General features: G+C 39.4%; 1 protein-coding gene across 7 annotated transcripts in view; it reads right to left on the reverse strand.

Moving 5' to 3' along the window:
* ptprfa (protein tyrosine phosphatase receptor type Fa) overlaps positions 1–23570 on the reverse strand; it is an 89346-nt gene that overhangs the window by 53290 nt on the left and 12486 nt on the right. For all 7 annotated transcript variants that reach the window (XM_087783823.1, XM_087783828.1, XM_087783826.1 and 4 more), the window contains exons 2-4: positions 22891–23053; positions 12115–12260; positions 9346–9487 (exon numbers count right to left, since the gene is read on the reverse strand). In XM_087783823.1, coding sequence (XP_087639949.1) covers positions 9346–9487; positions 12115–12260; positions 22891–22984 — 382 coding nt within the window. In that variant the 5' untranslated portion in view covers positions 22985–23053. The remainder of the gene's footprint in view (positions 1–9345; positions 9488–12114; positions 12261–22890; positions 23054–23570) is intronic.

Genomic DNA, 23570 nt, shown 5'->3' on the forward strand with positions numbered 1-23570 from the left:
TAGATTTTAAAACTCAATACTGGATAAAATAGGGCAGAAAAAAACCCTTAAAATTCAATTTGAGGTTCTTTATCTTCTGGATTTTGGCAAACAAAACAAAAATAATTGGCAGCTGCTTCAATACCCGGGCTGACTCATCTCGAACCGAGATGGCGGAACCACACATAACTATTATCTTAACAGACCAGTGCAAGTGAAAAGATTCACTGCTCATTCATCCAGAAACCCGATAGCATCTATCTTTGCTCACATGACACGGTGATCGCCCGACGACCACAGAGAGGCGAGACCAAGACATGCTTGGCGACGAAAGAACAAAGCTTCCTACACATCAACTCCTCCCAGGACACCAGATATTCCTGAGTGCACCTGAGAGCACGTCTCGGAAAATAATCTGGGGATTCACCACCAACATACTTTGTTAAGGAAAGATTTTTGGAAGTAATAGAAGCCAAAGCTGCAAATATTTCAGGGGGGATTGACCACAGCAAGTCATTTATCTACAGTCCGTTTGATGGCAAATAAGAAAGTATTAATTCAACTTAAACTTACCTAAGAAAGTGAGTCACCTAAATAGCTCTCAAGTTCAAGATCGTGTGGATCAAGGCTGACACATGGTTGCTCAGAGGATGACTCCTTCCTTTGATATTTGTGGTTAATGGATCATTGATGTGTTTTTTTAGGCACTTCCAAACTTGAATATAAATCAACTACCTCTGGCTCTTGTTGTTAAAATACATGGTAAATGTCATTCATGGTCACATAGATTGTAAAAACGTCTTGTTCCAACTTGATTCTTTACCGAATGCCAAAGACAGTTCTCACCTCAAATAACATGTACTTGTTGAATGATGGGATCGGTGTTTGAAACTCATACAAGGGAGTGCATTATTAGACACACAGTCTTAGCCGTAGGCATTACAGAATTTATATTATTGACACCTTTAAAAATGTTAATGTCAAATCGGTCACTTTAGAATAAACAATACTGCTGACCCTCGCTTTAGTCAGGGTTATGTTTCCTAAAATCTGCCATTTCATTTTCTACTTGTTTAAATTAAGAACATGTATCTAAGAAAATCCATTTGAACTTGCAGTCAACATTAAATCTGAGGTGCCACCCCTTTCAACAACCTTTTCAATAATGGTGACCTGAAAAGCTTCCTTAATGCTTTGCCGCCCAGTCAACCAATCCCTGCAGTTGATCACTTTTGACATGGCAACATAGATGTAGATTTTAAATACAGTATTGTAGCGACCAATCGGTTGTCACTAAGAGCAGTGTGTAGGAAGGCATTATGGGAGTTCATGGTCTTGTTGGAACCATAGTTGGGGGCCTTCAACTAAGTTTGTCGTTGTGATAAACTTCATACGCTGTTAAATAAAAAATCATGAACTTTGCTGTCCCTGTTCCTGAAGCTTGCGTTAATATATTGAAATATTCAGTACTGTTCAGTAATTAATTACAAAACTGACCAGTGTAAAAACATTAAGGTCTATATCCACCAAACATGCCTCAACTTTCATATTGGTCATTAAATGAATGATTTTTTTCCCCCAAGTTTTAACATTTTTTAATAACATTATATGAAACAATAATGAATAATAAACAATAAAAAATAAATCTATTGCTGGTCAGCAAAAATGACCTCAAGTGAAATATAAAAAAAACATATGCATACTTAAATATGCATTAATATAAGTTGAAAACAAACGCATCATGCTGTCAATGGCACGTGACTGGTGTTGTGTTCATCATCGTGGGAATACATTGTTGAAATGTCTCACACAGGCCCGTGACGCGACTGCAGCTAAACTCTTAACAGATGCTTTCACAGCAGGACTGAAAACATTAATTAAAGAGGGAGCTGTTGCAGAAGACTCAAGTTTGGAATTCTCAAAGTCCTCCAAGGTTGATACAGATTTGGAGGCAGGCCGCGGGTGGAAGTATTTGTGAGTTCCCATGTACTGTGGAGTAGATTAGTCTGGGCTGGTGTGCGGACCGGGAGCAGAGAGTACCAGGCCTGGCGTGTGAAGATAAGTAGAAGATGAGAGTAAGTTAAATCTTTCGAAGAACAAAAAACACTCGTCAAACGTAAGGCAACATTTACATGACATGAAACGCTCGTCATTTTAGATAATTACTATAAATACATTTACCTGAAAATTATTTGTGAGCTCAGTTTTAACTGTTTCTAAAATACTCTTTTCCTTTCTCTATTCCAACAAAGGGCCTAAATTCATTTTTTTTAACCTGTCTCCAATATATTCAGTAAATGGAGGGCTTCATTAACGAGACACACAGATATTTAACTTCTCGACTCGAGGCACAGACCGGCTTCATTAGAAAACATGATGTGGTTTTGTGACGTTGAAGATCTTCTTGTTACTTCTCGTGCAGATTTGAATCCGATCCGCGGATGCTTGAGTTTACCGATAATAAGACGACACCACCCATCATGTGACGCGCGCAGCACATTACCGTTGAAATGAATAGTTCCAGTGAAATGGATCAGTGAATGAAACTTCCAACAGTCTCCCACTGACAGCTTCAGGAGGCAATTTCTGCCGATGTGCTTGTTCAGCTCACAGCGGCCTATTACAGCTGAGTTCTGATGTGTCGCTATAATCCATTAACTCGCTGACTTACTTTACATATATGAACGTATATTTCAATGAAGATCAGGGGAATTTAAGAGAACATGAACAGAGAGCATTTCTTTTTCCACCAGTTTGACCCAACCAAGGCGATTTCTCTGTGGATTCTGTTCATTCTAAGATTCTTATTTGGTTCTGTCTACTTGCTGTAGAGTTGGTCAAAAGGGGCACCATACTGTATTAAAAGTCAAGCCAATTTGGAAGAGTAAAAAAGATGCAGTTCAGCATATGTCAACTGGAGGCTGGATGCACACAAAACAGAAGTCGCATTCACACCAAGGCAAAAAACGTACTTTTAAGGTATTAAAAACATTTCATTAACGAAAATCACTGTAGAAGTTGATGTCCATTTCTCCCTTGACTCATTGACTTCATTGTTGTTATGTTGTTGCAGGTTGTCTTGGAGAAAAGCGTCTGCTAAATGCATACATGTAAAAACATTTGTTAAGTGAGGTTGATCGGTTTCTTTGCATAATAAGGGTCGTAGTTGGACCGACGTTTATTAGCTGCAATAGATGTGGTTTCATCGCAAACGCCACCTCTTGACACAAGTCCTGCTTAAACAGGCTGTATTAACAATATGGCCATGACTGCAGATTAATTTCGAAACCGTGGTTCAGTAAGATATTTTGAGCGGCCTATTGGTTTGTCGTGGACTCACCAATGTGCCATTATTGCGTCAAGGCTGCTTCCTGTGTGTAGGTTATGGGGTCGAAATTATTTCTACAGAGAAGACATTGTCACCCAAGTTTGCTCTGCATTTTGGGATCACTGCTGACATTGAACTTCCCTAATCACAAGTTCGGCATTTCCAAGGCTGTTTAAAATGGTGATATGGTTTCTTTCTGCTCGGCACTTCTTAGTCGTGACAAACTTTTCCAAAGTTAGTCCGAGGACAAGTCATCAAGGTTGATGTCCACTTCACCATCAATTGGTTAAACTCACTAGCCAGGAGGGCTAAATAGAGCAGATCTTCGGAACATCTTGAGGGGGAAATCAAAGGTAAAGATGTGGGCGCATCATTGTGAGTTCATGCCTTACCTCACTTAAGAGTTGATGATAAGATAATCTGTTCATGAGATAACACATCTCTCGAACAGTCCGTTGGCGTTTCTTGGCTGTAGCACCAAAGCCTCCTTTAACGACCGCCTCCCATGTCTTCTCACGCAAATATTCCCTGAAAACTTTCAACAAGACCATCTTCCTGCTCTGCTATGATGGCTTGTTGTACGTGTAACACTGGTTAGCTGGGAAAACCTGCTCCCAAAGACTCACACTACCTGCAGAGCCAATTGCGATAATGAAGTTTGGTCGTGAAAAACCTTGTTTAAAGTTAATTCCCTTTTTCAGAGACAACCAGGAAAAACAACAGTCTGTCGCTCTGCTATGTTCCCCGTTTAAGCTCCCGGTGTGATTTTGCTGCAATATGGATAATAGCAAAACAGAATTCCCCAACTGTGCTGATCGCTGAAACTCGGTCCGTTTTCCTGCCGAGTTGCAAACACATTCATGTGCCAGAAAGAGAAATGTGTGTTCTCCCTGCAGCGAGGGTGAGAGTGTATTCTGGCGGCCAGTTGATCCTGCGTGGGTGATGGATGAGAATAATTATGTGGAACGTCCACAAGCATGGAGTGTTCAGTGTAGAGGAGGCCGGGGTTTTGGAGGGATGTGTGTGTGTTTGTGTGTTTGTATGTGTGTGTGGGGGGGGTCATATGTTGTTTATGTGATACAATAACGGTGAAGCAGGTCCGTTCGTTCTCGTGCTTCTCTCAATTCTATCATCCAACCCAACCACAGCTGCTCTTATCTTGAATCCATTTTCAAAGAATACACACATTTATATTCCGTCTTTCAACACCTGCAGCCTCCAAGAAAGATACCAGAGCCACCAGAAGCTATAATTCTGAGCTGCAGTGTGAGTTATATATCGAAATAGCAATGTTTGTCAATATTCTGGCATCATTATGGCATCATTATGGGTTTAGGAACATAATGCGTGAGCAGACAAATGTTGTGTAACAAACATATGTTGGGATTAGCATTTTAAAGAGGCAGTAAGATGAATTAAAATACACCAACATGTTTAATTAATATATCCTACACAGGGCCTGTATTCTTGTTGATTTATAGCCGCCGGTTGTCAGTAAAAGCTTCCAGCTAGAGTCTACAAATGTTGACAGTTAAGTTGTATGCTTAAACAAACACAACGGTCGTCAAGTTCATTCAGTGAAGTCACTGCTACTGAACTCCTGAACTTCCAGTGAAAATACATCCCGAGCTTGACAGCAACAGCAACATGCTGCACCTTGCTCAAAGGGAATACTAAGGTTTGGAATGCAGGCAGCAGTCCTCTCCCTGCCAGGCATTCTGGGATTCTCCCGGTCTCCTCTCTTCGCAAACACATAATTACGACGGGCAGACTCGGTACCAAGGTGTCTTGGTACGGTCCGTACCAGGAACATCTGAGAAATTCTTCCCGGGTAGGTCACTCTACTATCTGCCCTGACATTTATCCTCCTCGCAAATATTTCAGGAAGATACCATCTACTGATCATATCTTTAAACACTCTCAGACCCTGAAGTTCATCCAGGACTCAGGAATGGTAAATCATTTTAAGTAACAAGATGGACTACAAAGTTTCAGAGTAAACCATCTACAAACAGGACGGAAGGGGAGTGCTTGATGCCTTCAGGGTCGTCTGCCGCCGGTTAAAGGGTCAAATCTATCATCACACAGATAAGTGAAAAACAAACTCGCATCCATTTGTCTCTGAAGGGTGAATTCTTGACACGAGTCTCATAACCTTGGGTGCTAAACAATGTTTGTAATAAAATGAACAGTTTAATCTGGGATTCTGACAAGATTTATGATAAAAAAAATAAAAAAATAAACTACAGTTGCTGACCAAGTACATCTCAGGAAAGGGTTATGTTTTTATAAACTGCTCTTCCTGCATTTACCTGCGGTGCCTCGAATAGTTCATTATTTTATTTATTTAGTTGTGATGAAGGGCAACTAATGTGAGAACTCAACTCTCCAAACTTGCTCACAAGTTTCAAATGTTGAAGTCCCTTGGAGGTGGGGACGTCCGGCATTGATTACGGGCTATGACAAACCTCAATGTTTGACCAATCACAGTATAGCTATGGTAAACAAGATTTTATCTTCAGAAAAACAGTGTTTTCAGAGGGCGGGGCTTAAGCACATTTTCCCATGTCCATATTTCCATTAAAAGAGAGTTTTGAACAAACATACACATACTGATGATACAATAGAGGTTCAATATCTGTTTAAGACACACTCAGATCTACACATTAGTTGCACTTAAAATTCCTCCAATAAGGATTTTATTTAATATGTGATTATCAGTTTTTCAGAAAATAACTCAAAAACTGGTGAAAGGCTCTCAATGAAATTTCCCAAAGATGTGGATAGTGAGAAAAGGAACAAATAAGTTAACTTCAGTTCAGATCCAAATAACCATCTGGATCCACAAATTATTTGACGATCTGTTACTCTCTGTGTTGCTATATGAGACTTGCTGGCATGTGTGTTGTGCAAGCAAGTTGTAGAAGTTATATGGCCTGCTGTCAATAAGTTAGGTATTGCATACAAATACTAGAATACTAAATATGTCACAACAATATCAGGCAAAAAAAGATAAAAATCTTGCAGGCATCTTAACATATAGTAGTTCAATGTAAAATGGTAATAACAAGTGAAATGATCATCTCATATATCACCTGGAATCTTACAATTCAGCTTCAATTGTCAACTGTTGACTCTTAAATCTAAGTGGAAAATAAAGTTAAGTGCACATATGAAGAAATCAAGAAAAATCAGGTTAGAGTATCCTTTTTAAATGAGCTTATGATTTGGAATGTTCTTTTGAAAAAAGAAGAAAATAAAATAAATCGTGATATTTATGAACCAGTTTTACTGTAACTTAAAGACAAACCCAGTGGTAACAGGTTAGTTACTAATCAATGCTGATGTGAAATTATAATCTGGTGAGTTCACCATCCCTGCAGACAAGGCCGTCTCTTCACCTCCGCCGCTGGGTCATGAGAGAACCGAGAGCTTTTGGGTGGGATCCGAGGCTGTCTTCATCTCAGTTTTCACATTTTATTGTCCGTGCGTGAACATGCGGCAGAGCTGACAATTTACGTAATCTCATCTGAAAGATGATCGTCTGGGTCCAGACAGTACAACAAAGGTTTTGGGGAAGGGGAAGTTTTTTTTTTTTTTTTTAAAGAATCTCCATGGTTGGAGGAAGCTTGTTGCAGCGAGGAGGGGCTTCAGAGGAGAGAGAAACTCGGAAACCTGAGCGTGAAACTCAAAAAAGTCTAAATCAGGCTGGTTTTGATGGAATTTAAATGGAAAAGGTCATGATCTTCACAAGTGCTCACAATGCTTCTCTGCAGTAAAAGAGACTGACAAACAAAACAAAGTATTCACAGAAAATTAAAAAGCAAAATATAGTTTCGAAATATTGTTGTATCTCAACACTCTCAAGGTTTGTCCACCCACAGCAGGGCTTGTCAATAGCACAACAAATAAGGGAGAGTAAGGAAATGGAGAACAAGGTTATTTAATATAGAAAAAACGAATCAGAAGAACAGATTGTTAGTCTCAGTCAACCAACAACTGTCAGACACAGACCTCGTGCTGGAACTGATGTGGCTTCAATTTAAAAAAAACATGGACAACAGTGACTCACCAGCATCAGAATATAAAGCAAAAGTAGGCACTTTTACCATTAGAGTAACCTATGGGCTAATGTTCCACCTGCGGTCAGCAGTGACAAAACCAGGGGAGACGGCAGCACAACAATAGGGCGAGAGAGGTGGGAGAGCCTGATAGGCATGAAACTCCTGGCCTGGAAATTTGATACCGCTTCAAGCATTTGCATGAATTTTCATGATGGCTGTTTTAGTAACAAGTTCATAGAGTAGGTATGATATCATGTACTCTTCCCACGTTGGGGAACTTTAGGTTGTGACAGCAGTTCTCAAGATTAAATTACAAAACCTAATTATATTAAGACAGTACACATATTAAAATGGTTAGAAAAACAATAAACAATTATTAAAGAAGAGATCATAATATAATGCTATAATAAAAAAATGAAAAAAATGAGCACAAAAATGAATAAACATGTGTACTGATGCACACACTACAGAAGTAGACGTAGTTATAAACATTATTTTAAACATTTATTTTATTAAATAAAAGGGTGAGTAAAAAGGAGTGGCGGAATATGTCCTTCCTATACAGTGGGTGAAAAGATAAATTACAATTAAACTACAAAAAGATTTAAGTAAAACGACGGAGAAAAAGTTTCAAATAATTCAGATTATCTCGTTGGCGTACCATGATGACCGTCGCACGCACAGCAACAGGCGCACACGGCAGAAGGTTACAGGTTGTCGTTCGGTGTCGGAGAAAGTGGCCGTTGGGTCACGTTCCACTCCGGAAAACAGGTGCCTTGCACCAACAGATGACCCGAAACACTCGACGAGCCCTGGCGCCAGGGTCGGGTTGAGAGGCCCTCACCCAGCTGGGCTCCGTGCACCGTTGTAACAAAGGTCACCTCACAGCTTTGAGCATTCTGTGCTCTTGCAATCCGAGTCATGGCCAAGTTCATGATCCGAGACGTTGTCCCACAGTTAAAGAAAACTATGATCTATGATTTGAGATAGGGTTCATTCTTAAATAATACTGGCTAACTTTAAATAAAGTGTATTTTAGGACCTTTTTCCCAGATTTGTTTCAATGGTTTCAATGTATTCTCCCCAAAACATAGATACATTATATTTTGTATCGTGTTATTTTATTTGTTCATTGTCCATTCTTTCTTTCGGCCTGACGGATGCTCACAACATTAGCGATACATATTGTCCCACCGGGGAAAACAAAAAATCCAAGCTCCGACTTGGACCGAGTCTGCATTTTTATTGTTCTGCTGGAATAAAGTCTTTTCCACTCTTCAACACAGACATACAAACAAAACCACGATGTCCTAGTTTTTGGCAGATGAACAACAAGGCTTTTTAGTAAATCTGTGTCTCTTCAATGAAATGGAATTGTCTAATGAGTGAGAGCAAACTGACCTTGGCAGCGAAGAGCTGGCTGACTTATCTCATAGTCATCAAATATCCTCGTTCGGGGTTAATTAATTGGATGTGATGGTGGAACAATTTAGTGATGTTATTGATGTGAGTTGCTTTCAATGAATCTTAATTACCCAGAGTTCCTCATTCAGAAAAGGCCTCGTGCTAAACACCTCCCGTAGCACATGATTAAAACGACAGGCTGCGAAAGGACGAGGATACTGTAAATATTTGGATCATCCGGCGCAGAGAGGCTTTCTAAGTTGGCTCGAATTGTTCGCCGACATCGCAGAACGACAACCTTCATCTCTCACCTGCAGCCCATTTAAGTGTGAAGCGAGGCAATGAGGATCAGCACCTCCGACGATGAGGTCACGTCTGTCAGTAAGAAATTGGTGAGCTGTCAACTCCAAGTCATAATTGGCTCCTCACAAAAAGTCAAACGGTTCAAGTTTCTCCGGCGAAGGGACACAATGGGGGGAAGCCAAGTGAGGATCCGCAGTGACCCAGGTGTGGTCACAGTCAAGTCGATTGGGGGGGGGGGAGAAAAGATGACACAGCTGCAGGTCTTACCTTCTAGGACGGTCAGTTTGGCGCTCGTGTTGATCTCGCCCAAACTGTTGGTGGCCGTGCACTCGTAGATGGCTTCGTCTCGGTGGGTCCTCAGAGGTTGGATACGAAGCACAGAACCTGAGCCGTCGTCAAACTCGATCACCTGTGATGAGAAAAAATATTTTCAGGGGGTCAACGGTTGCAAAAGGGTGGGAAGTCAAACTTTTCCCCAGAAAAAACAAAGTAGAGATATCATCGAGATTGTGGGCTGGGAGAAAAAAATCAATACGGAAATATTGAAGGGATTTCCTCATACTTTTTTTGGGGCATTATATTTATTTTTGAGATAGTTTATTTTTCAATTAGGTGAGTGTGAAATGAAATAATTCAATTTTCTTTTTACAATTAACATGCAAGGTGTTTGTTCATTTTAGTGTTGCAATTTAATTTACGGCATCTAGATGGCAGCCGCCATTGCATCTTCCGCAGCTGAAGGAACAGTGAAATCCCACAAGATCGCGGCGATGACTGAGGACGAGAGGATACAGTTAACTTCAAGAGCTTTTAAAGCTGAAGTTTAAACACATTTTGGTTTCAAAAGACAAATTAAAGCAGTTAAGTGTCATGTGGTTTGTAAATACTGCAGCACGTGTTAAGTACTCGGGCAATACTACAAATACTTCTTGTCCCTACAGTATCGTAATATATTTTATTGTTGACCCTGTATCATGATATGTTTAGTGTTGCCAGATTCTTGCCAATTTGCACCCCTAATTGTTAAGAGATTGAAACTCTTAAGACCCACTTTTGTCTGGTGTGTCATTTTAATTAGATTTTATACATCTAGTACACTTATTAAACTCAAGGCTTGGGGCCCAAAGTCGGCCCACCAATTTTATTTGGCCTACCAAATAGTGGATCATATTAATTGATTCATTTTGAGACTTCAAATACCAGTAAAACTGAAGCTAAGGGTAATAAATGTGTTCGGGGAAAGCACGACCACCACGAAGATAATTACGATGGATTGAGAAAATGAGAATTCATTCATACTTCCTGCTACGGCAGTTGGTTTATTAACTGATTAATACCATTATTATCTTTATTAATACTTTTAAAATCGCAAAAATCATTCTACATTATGTTTATAAATAGTTTCCTTTATGAAAAAATCTTCCTAAAATTTGACGTCATGTTTATATTTCCACAAGGTGCTGTAGAAAGTGTCCCTAAATTTAGCGATCCGGTCAAAGTTTCTCGAGGTGCTGAAAGACAAAAAAAATGTCTCAGGAGTTTCATTTTCAGCTCCTCATCACAGAAATGACAGGTGCGTGTATTTTCAGAGTCCGACGCTGTGCCATGCGCAACTGGATAACAGGTATGCGAGCAGGAATGTGAGGAAAAAAGGTTAGGAATTGGGGGGTCAGGACCCAGAGCTCTTGGCTTCCGATTGGCAGTGGTGTGTGTGTGTGTGTGACCTGAAAGAGCCAGAGGCCAGGAAGCACGTTAGCGCTATAATGAAGAATCCAGTCCCTCCTCATAAGAGGTTGAGTCAGTGCTCACACAGGGAGGCCGTCACAGAAACATTCCAGCTGCTCACGGTGACAGGAGCAGAGAACAGCTACTAACAAGCTTTCAGCCGGTCACGTATGCAGGGAAAATATTGTTCTTTTCCTGCTCAAGCGTAAATTGAAATTCAACTCCCTCTTTCTATGAAAATGAAGAATCTATGAATCTTCTGAGTTGGTGATTCACGAAGAAGCTGTCGGCTTCACTCATCAAAAAGATGAAAGAAATATTCCCCGACTAGAAGCAAGTCAATAACTCCAGACGTCACAATAAATCCCTTCACTGTTAGTTTGAGTTAACCGGCTTTTTTGAGTCTTCCTGCCTCTGGCCACAGCGGATGGTCCGTTTAAAATATATATGTGTTGGACTCAGCATCATGAGCACTTCTCGCTCGACAATTGTATGTTTTTAAAAAAAGAACGGTGAAATTAAGACGATGATAAATGATGAAAGGAGCTTGTGCCTATATTTAAGAAGCTTAGAAATAATAATTTGAGCAAATTAATAATTATGGTTTCATTAATCAAAGTTGATTTTGTTTTCTAGATCAACAAATTAACAAAAAAAGAGAAATTCCTCAGATAGCTAATTTCATAATTATTGTTATTATTCACTTCAAAACATGATACTCTCTTTTTTTTCCCCTTTTTGTATTTCTTTAATCCTCAAAATAATTTTGAAGTGTATTGAATAAATGTTGCAATTATTATTTAAAATTATTATATAATATAGCTTTTTTGATTTGCTTTAAAACATCATGACATAATGACGTCTATTATTTTTTTCCTTTTTAGGTTTTATTCCTTCTTTCTATTAGCTTGACGGCCCCTTACAGCAGTCACACAATCTACCGTGGCCCCTGAGGTAACAGAAAGTTAGTAAAAATGATCATGAATTGATCATCATCAGGTCGTCACATTATTTATACACAATCTGCAGAGATCGACGAGTTGCAGTGTGAAGAACGTAAATGATTCTTCTTGTGCGGCCATTGTGTCAAGTGGAATCAATTGTAATCATAATCTGAAGGAAACTGATGCGTCTCGTTTTATTCTTATGTCCTTGTCTCGGTTTTGACATTGGCCTTGAATAAAACTACATTAAAATCTTGAGCTACACGGACACGGGAAAATGAGCTGAAGTAAAGTTTCCTATATTCACGTGCACACACTGAATAAACGGAGAGAGCGTGCACGCTTGACGGCGGCTCCCAGATGGTACCTCAAAGCGCTGAGAGCTGACTTTCTTCCCCTTCTTCATCCAGGTGATGCGAGGTCTGGGCTCGCCCATCGCCTGGCACACGAACGACGCCACTCCACCTGAAATCCCCGTCTGGTCGTCGGGGGATTTGATGAAGGTCGGCATGCCTGAGGAGTGGAGGGGCGGGGGGTGGGGGGCAGAGAGCGAAGAGGAAGAGCAGCGTGAGATGAAGGGTCATGACAGAGACAAAGCCCGGGGCATGCTGGAGGGATTTCAAACATATACTTCTGCTGCAAGTCTTACTGAACACAATATGCTGCTTCAAATAACGCTGCCTCTGTCCAGACCCGCGTCACAGCGAGACACTGACCGCAGAGCCAGCTTATACCAGTCTGGCTGGGATACAATGTTGAGAACACGACATGAATCAGACAGATGGACCAACAACAAGCTTACAGTAGGAACTGTCAATCAAGAATCCAGAGAGTCATTCTGATGGAAGTCACACGTGTGCGCTCGGCTTAACACTTCAAAATTGTTATCGCCCTACTTTTTGGGAACACCATCAGGACTAAGGGGTAAAAAACCCCCCAATACAACAGTTAAGAATGCATTGTAGTTTCTGAGTTAGAGCAGGTTACATTGAAAACTGTTGTTTGACCCTGAATTCAAGAAATTAAGAGATTACAGAGGGTTGATCTGAAAATGTACCATCAAGTTAAAAGTAGAAATAATTGTAAATATATAAAGCATGTGATGATTAAGTAAAAGGATAGAACATATTTGGTTAAGAATTTATTATGTATGGATCCCATTTAAATAAACAAAAAAAACGAATTATATATAAATTAAAATAATTTAAGATGTCAGTGGAGCACTAAACTAAAGTATGAATAATATATTTTTTTAAAGATTGTAAGCTTTACATTATTGTTCCTTTAAATTCCTTAGCCTGAGCTATATTCTTTTAATTTGGGAGTACGGGACAATTTTGGGTTTGTTTGACAGATTTTCTTCACATTATATGATTTTCAGATATGAATGTTCTAAAGTTTAATTTGATGTAAATGTATTTATAGTTTGGAACAAAATATAATTTGCTAATTTTCACGTTACTTAGGAACGTGTTACAATGATTTAACGAGTGATGTAACTAATAAATTGTCAAAAACTGTAATGAATCATGGTTGCATTACTGTTTTAAAATAAGTTAACACTGAATGCGTGGATGATGTAAAGGCTAAAGAAACACATCGTCTATATCTTCCACAAAAAATATGATCGGTGAACCTCTGTGAATTTATAGTTTTATTTGTTTTCGCTTATTTGATTTATTGTTCTCACCTTTTGTGTGAATTGAATAATCACAGCATCCAAACAATTAGCATTTTTGCCTTTATTCATCTCCTTTAAAAAGTTACTTTCCCTGGTGACTAGTTACTTCGAAAGTAACTTAAAGCAACTGAGATACTTTTGAATGTAACAAAGTAAGTAACTTACTAACAGTATTTAAAAGTAAGTACGTTTATCCTTAATGTATAGAATCTTCACCTGTCCCAAAAAAAGCGCTAAGTAATTGCAATGTTTATTATTATGTTATTATTATAACACGGCTCATGTGTTTAATACAACAGCTAGTCAGAGCTACTACTCAAATCTTGACCACCATCACAATTTTACTTAAACACTTTTCAGTTCATCCATGAGTCGACGAAAAACAAATTCATGCCAGTGACGTTCTTCCTCTAGCGTCCAAACATCAAGGAGTTGTTTCTTTATCTACTGCTATGTCAATTTTCTGCAAACTTCCTCTACAAAAGGTGGGTAGGAAACAACATGATTGCTTCGTGATGTTCTTATTTTCATCAGCACCAGACGAGAGAGCTCATCCCCATCCTTGCATTGGTGGAGAGAAAATGGCTTTTTACAGTAGATGAAAACTGCAATCTCCCCCGTTTACCTTTTTTTTTTTTTTGCCCAAAAGAGAAGAAAAAATATTGAAAAATTTAGGAGAAAGAGCCTTTTTTTAAACTCTCTTGTGGTTTCTGTCACGTCACTGAGGAGACCAAGTGAGGAATCAGAGTTTATGTGTTTTACCAGCCTTGCTCCAGAAAGTTTCTTAAAGTTTTGTCATCAGACAGCCCCCCCAACCCCCCAACCCCCCAGCCTCCTCTTCACTCCTCCTACACTGCTGTCCTTAAATAGTCTTCTGTTCTGCACTTCTCCTCCAATAAGACGTCCTGTCAACGCAGGAGCTTTGAAGTCGCTGAGGTAACAGAAGACCAGCCTCCTCACAGGATGCTGAGTGGGTTCTGCTCGTGGTTCACTCCTGACGTGCAGCAGGTACAATTGAACTTTCAATCAGGCTCAAAACATCTGTTGATCCGTCTATTGTCTATGGGATGTTTCCAGCACGTGTCAGGATGTGGTCACGTTTTAAAGATGTTGCTTAACTTGTGCCCGAAAAGGCCAATAAATATCAATGAAATATATTATTATTCTATCACTGCACAGATATTTACTACTTATATTGAGGGAAATTCTGGCTTCATGAGAGTGTTTTATTGAAAGTACATTATGATATTTGATTGAGTTAATATGTGCATGCAAAGTTGAGTACACACTCAGGAAGTCTGGCTGATATAAATGAAGGTGTGATAAATATTATTAACAAACCACAGAGATGAAAAATAAATCATTTTATTATTTCTGTTGTATTGAATATTACAATCTTAAAGTCATTTAATTTGAAAAAAGGTTGCATATTACAGTACCTAATTCTTGACGTATCAAGATGCTTATTTTGTTTGCTCCAAAAGTAACCCTGTAAATGGGCAAAATAAGTCAAACTCTAAATGGAACCATCTTGCAGATAAGCAAAGCACCGGGGCTTCTGCTGACTCAGCGTTACGCTAAGATTTATTTTTTATTCAATCATTCACAAATGTTGACATTAAATCATTCTGTGACGCAAAGCAGTCAAAGAAAGGGTTCCGAACCATAATGTATGTAACTGGTAACACACAGGGGTCGTGGGTAAAGAAACAATTAATATTAAATGATTCTGATTAATAAACATATTTGTGACCCTATAGTGATCGTCATCTGCAAACAAAAGAAAGATTTCTTCATTCCTTCACTGCTGCTCTGAATAAAGGCTGTATCTAAAGAGTCTATAAAGAAGGCTGGAATCAATAGGTAAAAATGCACATCCGTCTAAAGCCTTCACAGAGAGACATTTTGGTCGCGATTATAGACTTTGCAGGATCTGAATGACAACCCAACGTTCAGTATGTTAAGCAGCTGATCGTGGCATTAAGAGGATCATCTAAGAAAAGTTAGGACCGAGACACTGAGAGAGAGATAGAGGCACAGGGATTTCATTTCAAAGGTAGAAAGGTCACAGAGATGCCACTTGAGGGGAGAAGATTTGTTTTACCTACTAATAAACTAATAAAGAGCAGTATTAAGTAATCTGGTATGATATGTTGAAGGGCAACTAAAGTGTTGATTTAAGTGTATCTTAAATAGATCTTGGACTCAATATCACTCATCAGTATGTGTCTGTTTTTACAAAACTCTCGTTTCATTCAAATATTTACATTAGAAAATTTGATTAAGACCCGCCCACTGAAAAAACGTTTTTTTTAAAAGTGAATAAAACTAAAAATTGTTTGCCATAACCACACCCACTTTGCTGTGATTGGTCAAACATCAAAATGTGTCACTGCGCTTTATTAATCCGAGAATTCTCCACCTCCAAGGGACTCGCTGTATAAACAAAGCGGGCGTGTTTACGGCTGGCTGGAGGAGGAGTGACGACCATTATTATTTCATAAAATCGGCTCTCGTAACCTCTTGTTCGCCGAGATTTCAGATGGAGTAGAACTTTATAAAGTAATAGGTTCAAAACATGGTCATGATGAGAGACTTATTACTCATTAGATGACCTTTAATTTCAATGTCATTACAAAATGATCTTGATCTAAATTGGGGTTTTGCAATTAAAAAAACAAAAACATTTATAAAACCTAATGAGAAAAGTCAACGATTTTAGTACTTTCAAAGTGATTCTGAAACTCATTTATTCGGGGGTCGTGGGGAGATGGAGTCTATCCCAGTATCATAGGGCGAGAGGCAGGGGACACCCTGGACAGGACGCCATTCTGTCGCAGGGCACACAAAGACAGACAACCATTCACACACACACTAATATCTACAGACTTTTTTTGGACTGTGGGAGGAAACCGGAGTGCCCGGAGTAAAACCACGCAACACGGGGAGAACATACAAACTCCACACAGTTCCAAACTAATTAAACCAGTTCGAAACTAATATCTGTTAATCCAACAAACTAACTCCAGAAGCTCAAGAGTCCTAAAACAACATTTCATGTTATCCTGCAGGTGCGATTCTTAATAAAAACTAACCGTTCGCGGTCGGAGTGATTTTCGCTCACGCAGGTTTCTGTTAATGCTAGTAATCAGCGGTTGAACGTCCTGCGAGACCCGTCGTGAATATTCAGTCCATCAGCTCTGCTGCTGCTGTAAACACGCCAGTCATGAGATCCCTTCAATTTGTAGCCGGTTCGAAGCGAGCAATCCAAAACACACTAGCGTAATAATCCTGCTGTTTAATCGGCATCCTGATGATCTTCACTCAGGGTGGCCAGTGTTGTTATTGCTCTGTTAGTAGGTTAGTGCCTCGGATGGGAATCTGATAGCCGGGTATGATTTTAGTGCAGCTGTTCGTTTTTAGTCGCAACTTTTCATCACAGCAAATCGCAGACGCGTAATAAATGGAGAACTTTAGAAAATATAAAAATATAATATTTAAAAAATACACGGAATTACACACACAAATGGAAGTGGAGACGTATAATCTCGTCTTTTAGCAGAAAGCAGGAATCTTATCTTCCGTGCGAACAGTGATGAAGTGGAGGAAGAACCCAGCAGACAATTAGGATCAAAAGGACAGGCTGTAGAAATCCAACAAGGAGCTTCAATTACATAGTAACCAGCCTTAAATATCTCACCTCTGCTAGCTTATGACTGCTGGAGGAATTACAGTGGTGATGATCTCATCTCTACATGGGTGGTTCGAATCTCCACCGTCTCGCAACACTTCATTTGGCAAAGACTACATTCGCTATCGCACGAAGCACAACAGACTGTTTTTTTTCTTTTTTTTTTTATTATAGACCAATTTTCTTTGCTTTTATTGCACATTATTATGCAGACTGGTTATATTTCGAACCATAATGAGGCGGGTACATGCCGCTTCCTGCTGGAAAGAAAGTACCTGAGGGCAACTGTGAGTAGTAACAAGAATATTCATGCATTAGTAATGCTCAACACTAAATATTGTCTCATTCTTTCTGAAAATAATAATTCTTTGTCATCATTGTCTCCGTATTGTTTGGCATGGATCTCACTAGTTAAGTCAGTAAAATACACTTTATCGCTTGATTGCAGTTTCACAGAAGCGTCTGTTATATTGAACATTATACATTTGAGCTGAAAATACAGTAATTATCTTTCAGTAGCCCTGAAAATAGACACTTCTAAACTTCCAAAAATATTAACTATATTAATACATTTTTTTTCTGCCAAAGAAAAGGCATTACGTCCTCTCATTTTGAATAGTTTTTTGAGACAAGTCCAACGTCTCTTATCAATGCGAGAATTTTCTCCCACTGTGACTTCCTCTCAACACTGTGAGAGATTGGATTTATTTTAGCCACTTGTTTATTTGCTTTGTTTCATCAGCCATGGCAACAAGCTATTTTGTTGCCATGGCTGATGAATAAATACCTTCCTTTAGCTAAACTTTTTCTTCACTAGGTTGGATCATTCTCTTTCACACAAGCAAACTTCTTAAATTTCAGTGCCATGACGCCATGACACACTTTTCTAAATGAGAACCATGGGCTCAAATTCATATTAGCAATCAGCCTGCTAGTAAGCCATTTGATGCTGATGTATCCAAAATCCAGAAATCATGACTAAATTCCTGTGTGTCCAGGATTCCTCTTCAATATGAACCTAACCCTAAAGAACTCAATCACACTCCAGCAAAGATAGAATCGTTGTGTGAGGTGAGATACAGTCGTGACTCAGCAGCCGCTCACAATGACGAGAGACGACAGTTTCACACATGACGTCTCGGCGGCTCCGGGACTCATTAGGCTGCGGGTCTGTAAGGGGGCGACCAAGCACATCAACCTCTGATCAGTCAAAGTGACACATAAACAGGCTCCTTTCTCAGCACCTCCAACTTTGGACCTCCCCCCGTCTTCAAGACTCAGGCTGGCGGAAAACCAAATGAGCAAAAGACGAGCATACAAAGGATCTCATTGTCTTTTTTTTCCAGAGATATATTTTTCTTTTAATAAAAATAACAAAAAATGTTCCTAAAGAAAAGTCAAACCCTTGTTTCTCTTTTGACCGATCACTTCAGCAGGTCGTCCTGACCCTCTAAATCAAACCTGGGTAAATGAATTGCCTGGTGGTCCACATGTGGCTCCTACTGTATTTATGTGGCCATCATGTGGTCTAATATCACGTAGAAACCAACAATTTATTATTTATTTTGTTATCTTTTCTACTATTCATTACTGGTCTCTAAATATGACTGTAAGGTTTTTGATTTTCTGATTTTTTCCTTTGCTTTTGTAATTTCCCTTCAAAAAGATTCAAGTCAATATAAAACCATATTTGGAAAAAGATGCTTTGATTTGATTTTTCTAAATATAAAATATCATAAAATAATATTTTTTAACTTGATTTTATAACTTGATTTTATACTTTTCGCTTCTTCATTTAACTTGACGGCCCCTGACAAACACCACTGTATAAAATGTGGCCCCTACGGAAATTCTATGGTCCACTACGTAAACATAAAGTTTACTTTCTTACTTAGTAACTTAGCTCCAAATACTCCAGACTATGTGATCTTCTGCTACGACATAAACACTTCGGCCCACAATGACTGAAGAACAAGGTATGGATTCTTAAAGTTTCATTCCACTTCCCTCAGTCACCCGACGTACCGCTTGAACTGGTTTGTCACGGGGAACCTTCAGCGTTGAGCTGACCACTAGACCCCCGGTCACTGTCGGCACAGGAAGGCTACCTACACGAGAGGTACGGTGACCTGTACGCCGTAATTGGACTCAAGTGTCTCCCTTGATTTGGCAGCTGTTTTTTTAATGAAGCGCTCGATCGAGTTCCAGCCATGCTCACTGGCATTTACCAGGTAGCAGAAGTGTACTTGTTGATGCCTGTCACTGTAGCCATTAGTTCATGGGTGATCATGATTTATCACTCGTAGATAGGCATTATAATTATTCACAGTACGTTTGATACCACAAAACGAATACTTGCGTAACTGTTCTTTTGTATTTTCCTCTAAAATAAAAGTTTTATTTTAAAAAAAAGGTTTTAAACGCATTGCTTTTGTAACATAAATCCATGTTTTTTAATGTTCTGTCATTAACTATTTTGTAAGTAGCAAACTCAATGTCCACGGGACAAATCTGGTCAAATCAGACTATGTGATGCGGACATAAGGTTAAAAATCAAAGGTATATTAACGTTCTAGTTTAAGATAAGAAAAGGAACAATTATGGATGTCAACAATAATACAGAGACTTCTTATAACAGTAAAACCGATTAAGCTTCAAAGAATGAAACAACAACATCACACTTGTGCTTCCAGTTAAAGAGGGTTTGGTAAATACACATTTTGTTTTGCAGAGTTTGCTAAAGATTTTGGCCAAAGAGAGAGGGAGTGTGCTGCGAAAAACTGCTGTAATGGCCATCTTTGTCTGCATTTTAATGTCAAATTTTCATTTGGAGAAAACGAAGCACTGACATTCGTTTTGTGTTTAATTTGTTTATTTTCTGCTCTTCTAGAAGGAAATGGCTTTTCTCATTTGGTCTGCAGCTTTTGAATATTTTAGCACTCAAGTATTCTACTAATAATCCAATTGATTCATCCAGTAGTACACAGTATAACACATTTTTAGAAATGCGAAATACACATAATCCTTGAAAAGTTGTATTTTACAACACAAAGTTTCTCAAAAGCTGAAATAGTTTTTCATGTCTATTCATGAAGAAGTTCTTTTATATCATTTTGGTGAACTGGATGAAGGTGTAGAACGTTTACATTTTGAACTTCTGAATGGATACTTTTAGGAAAAGCAAATACAGCAAAGCAAATATTAAGATTAATTTTCATCTGACAGCCCATCTTGAATATATTTCGATTTAAAATGTTGAGAGCAAACCAAAGCGACAGTCTTCTATTTGCCACCCGGGTCATCGGAGGAGAGCCTGGTTTCGCTCTAATGCTGGATTTGAGTCGGGTTTTCCTCTTTTATGTACCACCTAATTCTAATTTATGGGGACACTTCCTTTCTAAATTCTGGGTGAACCCAAGTTAATAAGCTGTGCTCTGTGATTGAGCGAGATTCCAGCCAGAATGCATAATGAGGCTTGAAAGAGCTTAAAAAGATGTGATGAATGTAAAGTACTCTCTCTGACAGAGAGGGTCGTATGTGGAGAGAAGGAACAGATTCATCTGTTTAGAAGGAAAGACCGTTTGTTCTTCGATGCATGAAGACACAGAGGTTCACAACCGAAGAGACGGACGTGGCGTGCAGGGGACCTTCATTGTGCCGTCAAACTCAAAACAAGCAATCGATGGTTTATTAATGCATCACCCCGAGAGAAACTCCTGCGACCTCCACACATGTATTAATGATGAAACATCCAAGCAGGTAAATGTATTCCAGAAATAATGAGCATTTGTGTTTCCCACTTTCCTTTTAATTAGCTTGGCAATGATTAAAGTAAGAAAGACGGACGGAAGCCATCTTCACGATCGGTTTTGAGCCAAATAAAAGACGCTTTTTTTAATCTAATCCAAGTTGGAAAGTGGACACGCAATCTGAAAGAAGGGGCTCTAAGGGTGTTGTCGTCGAGCTGGGAGAGAATTGTCGTGATCTGATGGTTCTGAGCCGTTAAACTAAAGAGCCACTTTACTTGGTGAGCTTATTGGAGGCAGTAAGACTTGGTTATAAACCTGCTGTACAGTCACTGTGCCCACTGTGGAATCCACCCCCCCCCCTACACCTTTATGGACTCTCACAAACCATTCTCACAGAACTCATTTACACTCGCACGTTAAATGAAGGCATTAGCAATTTGAAGGCTTGATTGGAGAAGGTAAAGAAGTGAAAAGTCATGTTGGAGATGTATACGCTTGTGCTGAATATGTTCTGAGTGTCGTGAACATCAACCAGGAAACATTTCCAGAGGTTTCATAGTGACCCCAAAACCTCTTTACCATTTGAACATGTAAAACAAAGACTATTGATATTGTTTGGTGATAGTTGTTATTGTGTTTAACCAAATTGCACATCTCACAAATCTTACTACTTCTACGATGAAACTGGGTTTGTAAAAAATATCCATTTAACCATGTGTTTTGCACTTAAATATAAACATTTGGAAATTAATAACTGGGCCACAGGCTATGAAATGGGATGAAGACAAATGGGGCCCATCACAACCACTGGCTTGACTGTCTTTCAGTGTTTTTTGATGTATATTTATGTGGATTTTTTTGTGTTTTTTCATTGAATTAAGGCCATTTTGAATATTGTTTTTATTTTAATAAACTATTCTAAGTATACAATGAAAGCTTTACAAATGACAACATTTGATGTGTTAATCTTCTTTCCTTAATCACGTTAACTTGAACAAAGATGGAGTCCTATGCTCCTCCCACACTAAAAACCTGTGGAGGGCTGAAAACTCAAGACAAAAGGATTTGGAAACAAAGCAAACAAACTGGATCAGTCCCGGAAAGAAAACCGACTCTCAAAGCAACGAGCCCCAAAAGTGATGAAGGACACACACATATATCCACACTTAACAACAAGTGAGGAAGCATCTATCCTAGCTCCCTAATGGAGGATTCAACGGGGATGACGGATGTTCAAGTGGTCCTACTTTAGCTTCTCGTTAAACTCTGCCGTTCTCTCTGAGACGACACGCCGCTGTCTGGTTCTACATGCATTTAAACACGTGTTTCATCCATTATATCACAAGCTCCATCATTTCAGCAGAGACTCGGTTTTCGCCCTTGACGAAATAAAGCAGGCGTAGAACCAATGATAGTCGTCGACACCCACCATTATTTTATCAAGGTCCATTCTTGCTCATTGTAGGAATGGAACACTTCATGGCAGTTTATTACAGGTGGGAGGTGGAGAGCTTTATTAACACCGTCATACGGTTCAGTGTATTGGTCTAAGAGAAGCCTGCAGATCACAGGACATGTACCGTGGTGACGAGGGGGGGGAAAAAAAAGGAATCAAAGCAGAGATTCTAGGACATCATTTGTTCGCCATTTAAAGATTAAAGGTAATGAAAGGATTTTTCTAATCATTTGATTCTAACAAAAAAAAACTTCCCTGCCGTTCTTCTCAAATCTGCAGCGTGAAACGTTGGTCACATTATTTCTAAAAAGGACACACATGCGGCGAAACAGGAGTGTGATGAGGGTCTATTGTTAGGATTCAGATCCCTGTAGAGCCACTCAGAGAAACGCCGGGCACAGGCCAAAAAAAAAACAACCCCAGATTAAATCCAGCACAAAAGAAACACACATGATTAAAATGGCACTTTAGGTCCTAGAAGACGTTCCCGCAGATGTTACAGCTTAAGTAAACATTGATTATCAGTCTTGTGAAACAAGGTAATTGCTGGTCGGCGAGCGACTTACTCTCTGAGTGGGACGGCAGGATGACAGGGGCCAGCAGCAGCAGATGAAGAGCAGCCCTGGTGAGACGTGTCAGGCGTCTCAATCGGAGGTTCATGTTGATGCCGCTGTCGTTCTCGCCTCGGGTTTTTACGGACTATGATGTCAAACTGTCATCTGGTGATACCTGTTGGGATGAGAAGAAGGCATAGAATCAAAGCCATGACTAAAACATTGTAGCCTCCCTCGCTCTTTTCTCCATCCATCCATCCATCTATCCATCTATCCCACTCCTGCCATCCACCCCTCCCAGCCGGTCACATGCAGGAGCCCGTCAACACAGAGTCTGGTTCTGTTCGAGGTTTCTGCCTTCTAAAAAGAAGTTTCCCCTCGCCACTGTCACACGGTGATTCACTCATTGTTGACTTCTCTGGGATCTGTTTTTCTTTTCTCCAATATAGTTTAACTTAAACTGTGTCTTAAGATAAGATAAGATGCTATGGATAAAATTGGATTTAACTGACACTTAATCTGAGTGTGGGCACCTTTGAATTTTTAGATAAAAAAAAAAAGAAGGTAAAATTATATTTTGTTGCACTGCGTTTGGGAATTTTTGCTGTTAAAACCTAACAACTGTTACGCCCAGTCAACAGCAGACATTCCCATGGAATTTGTTTCTACCAGGAAATCAATAAAAAATACAA

The sequence above is a fragment of the Callionymus lyra genome, chromosome 2, assembly GCF_982586985.1.
Source record: "Callionymus lyra chromosome 2, fCalLyr1.hap1.1, whole genome shotgun sequence".
Classification (NCBI taxonomy): domain Eukaryota; kingdom Metazoa; phylum Chordata; class Actinopteri; order Syngnathiformes; family Callionymidae; genus Callionymus; species Callionymus lyra.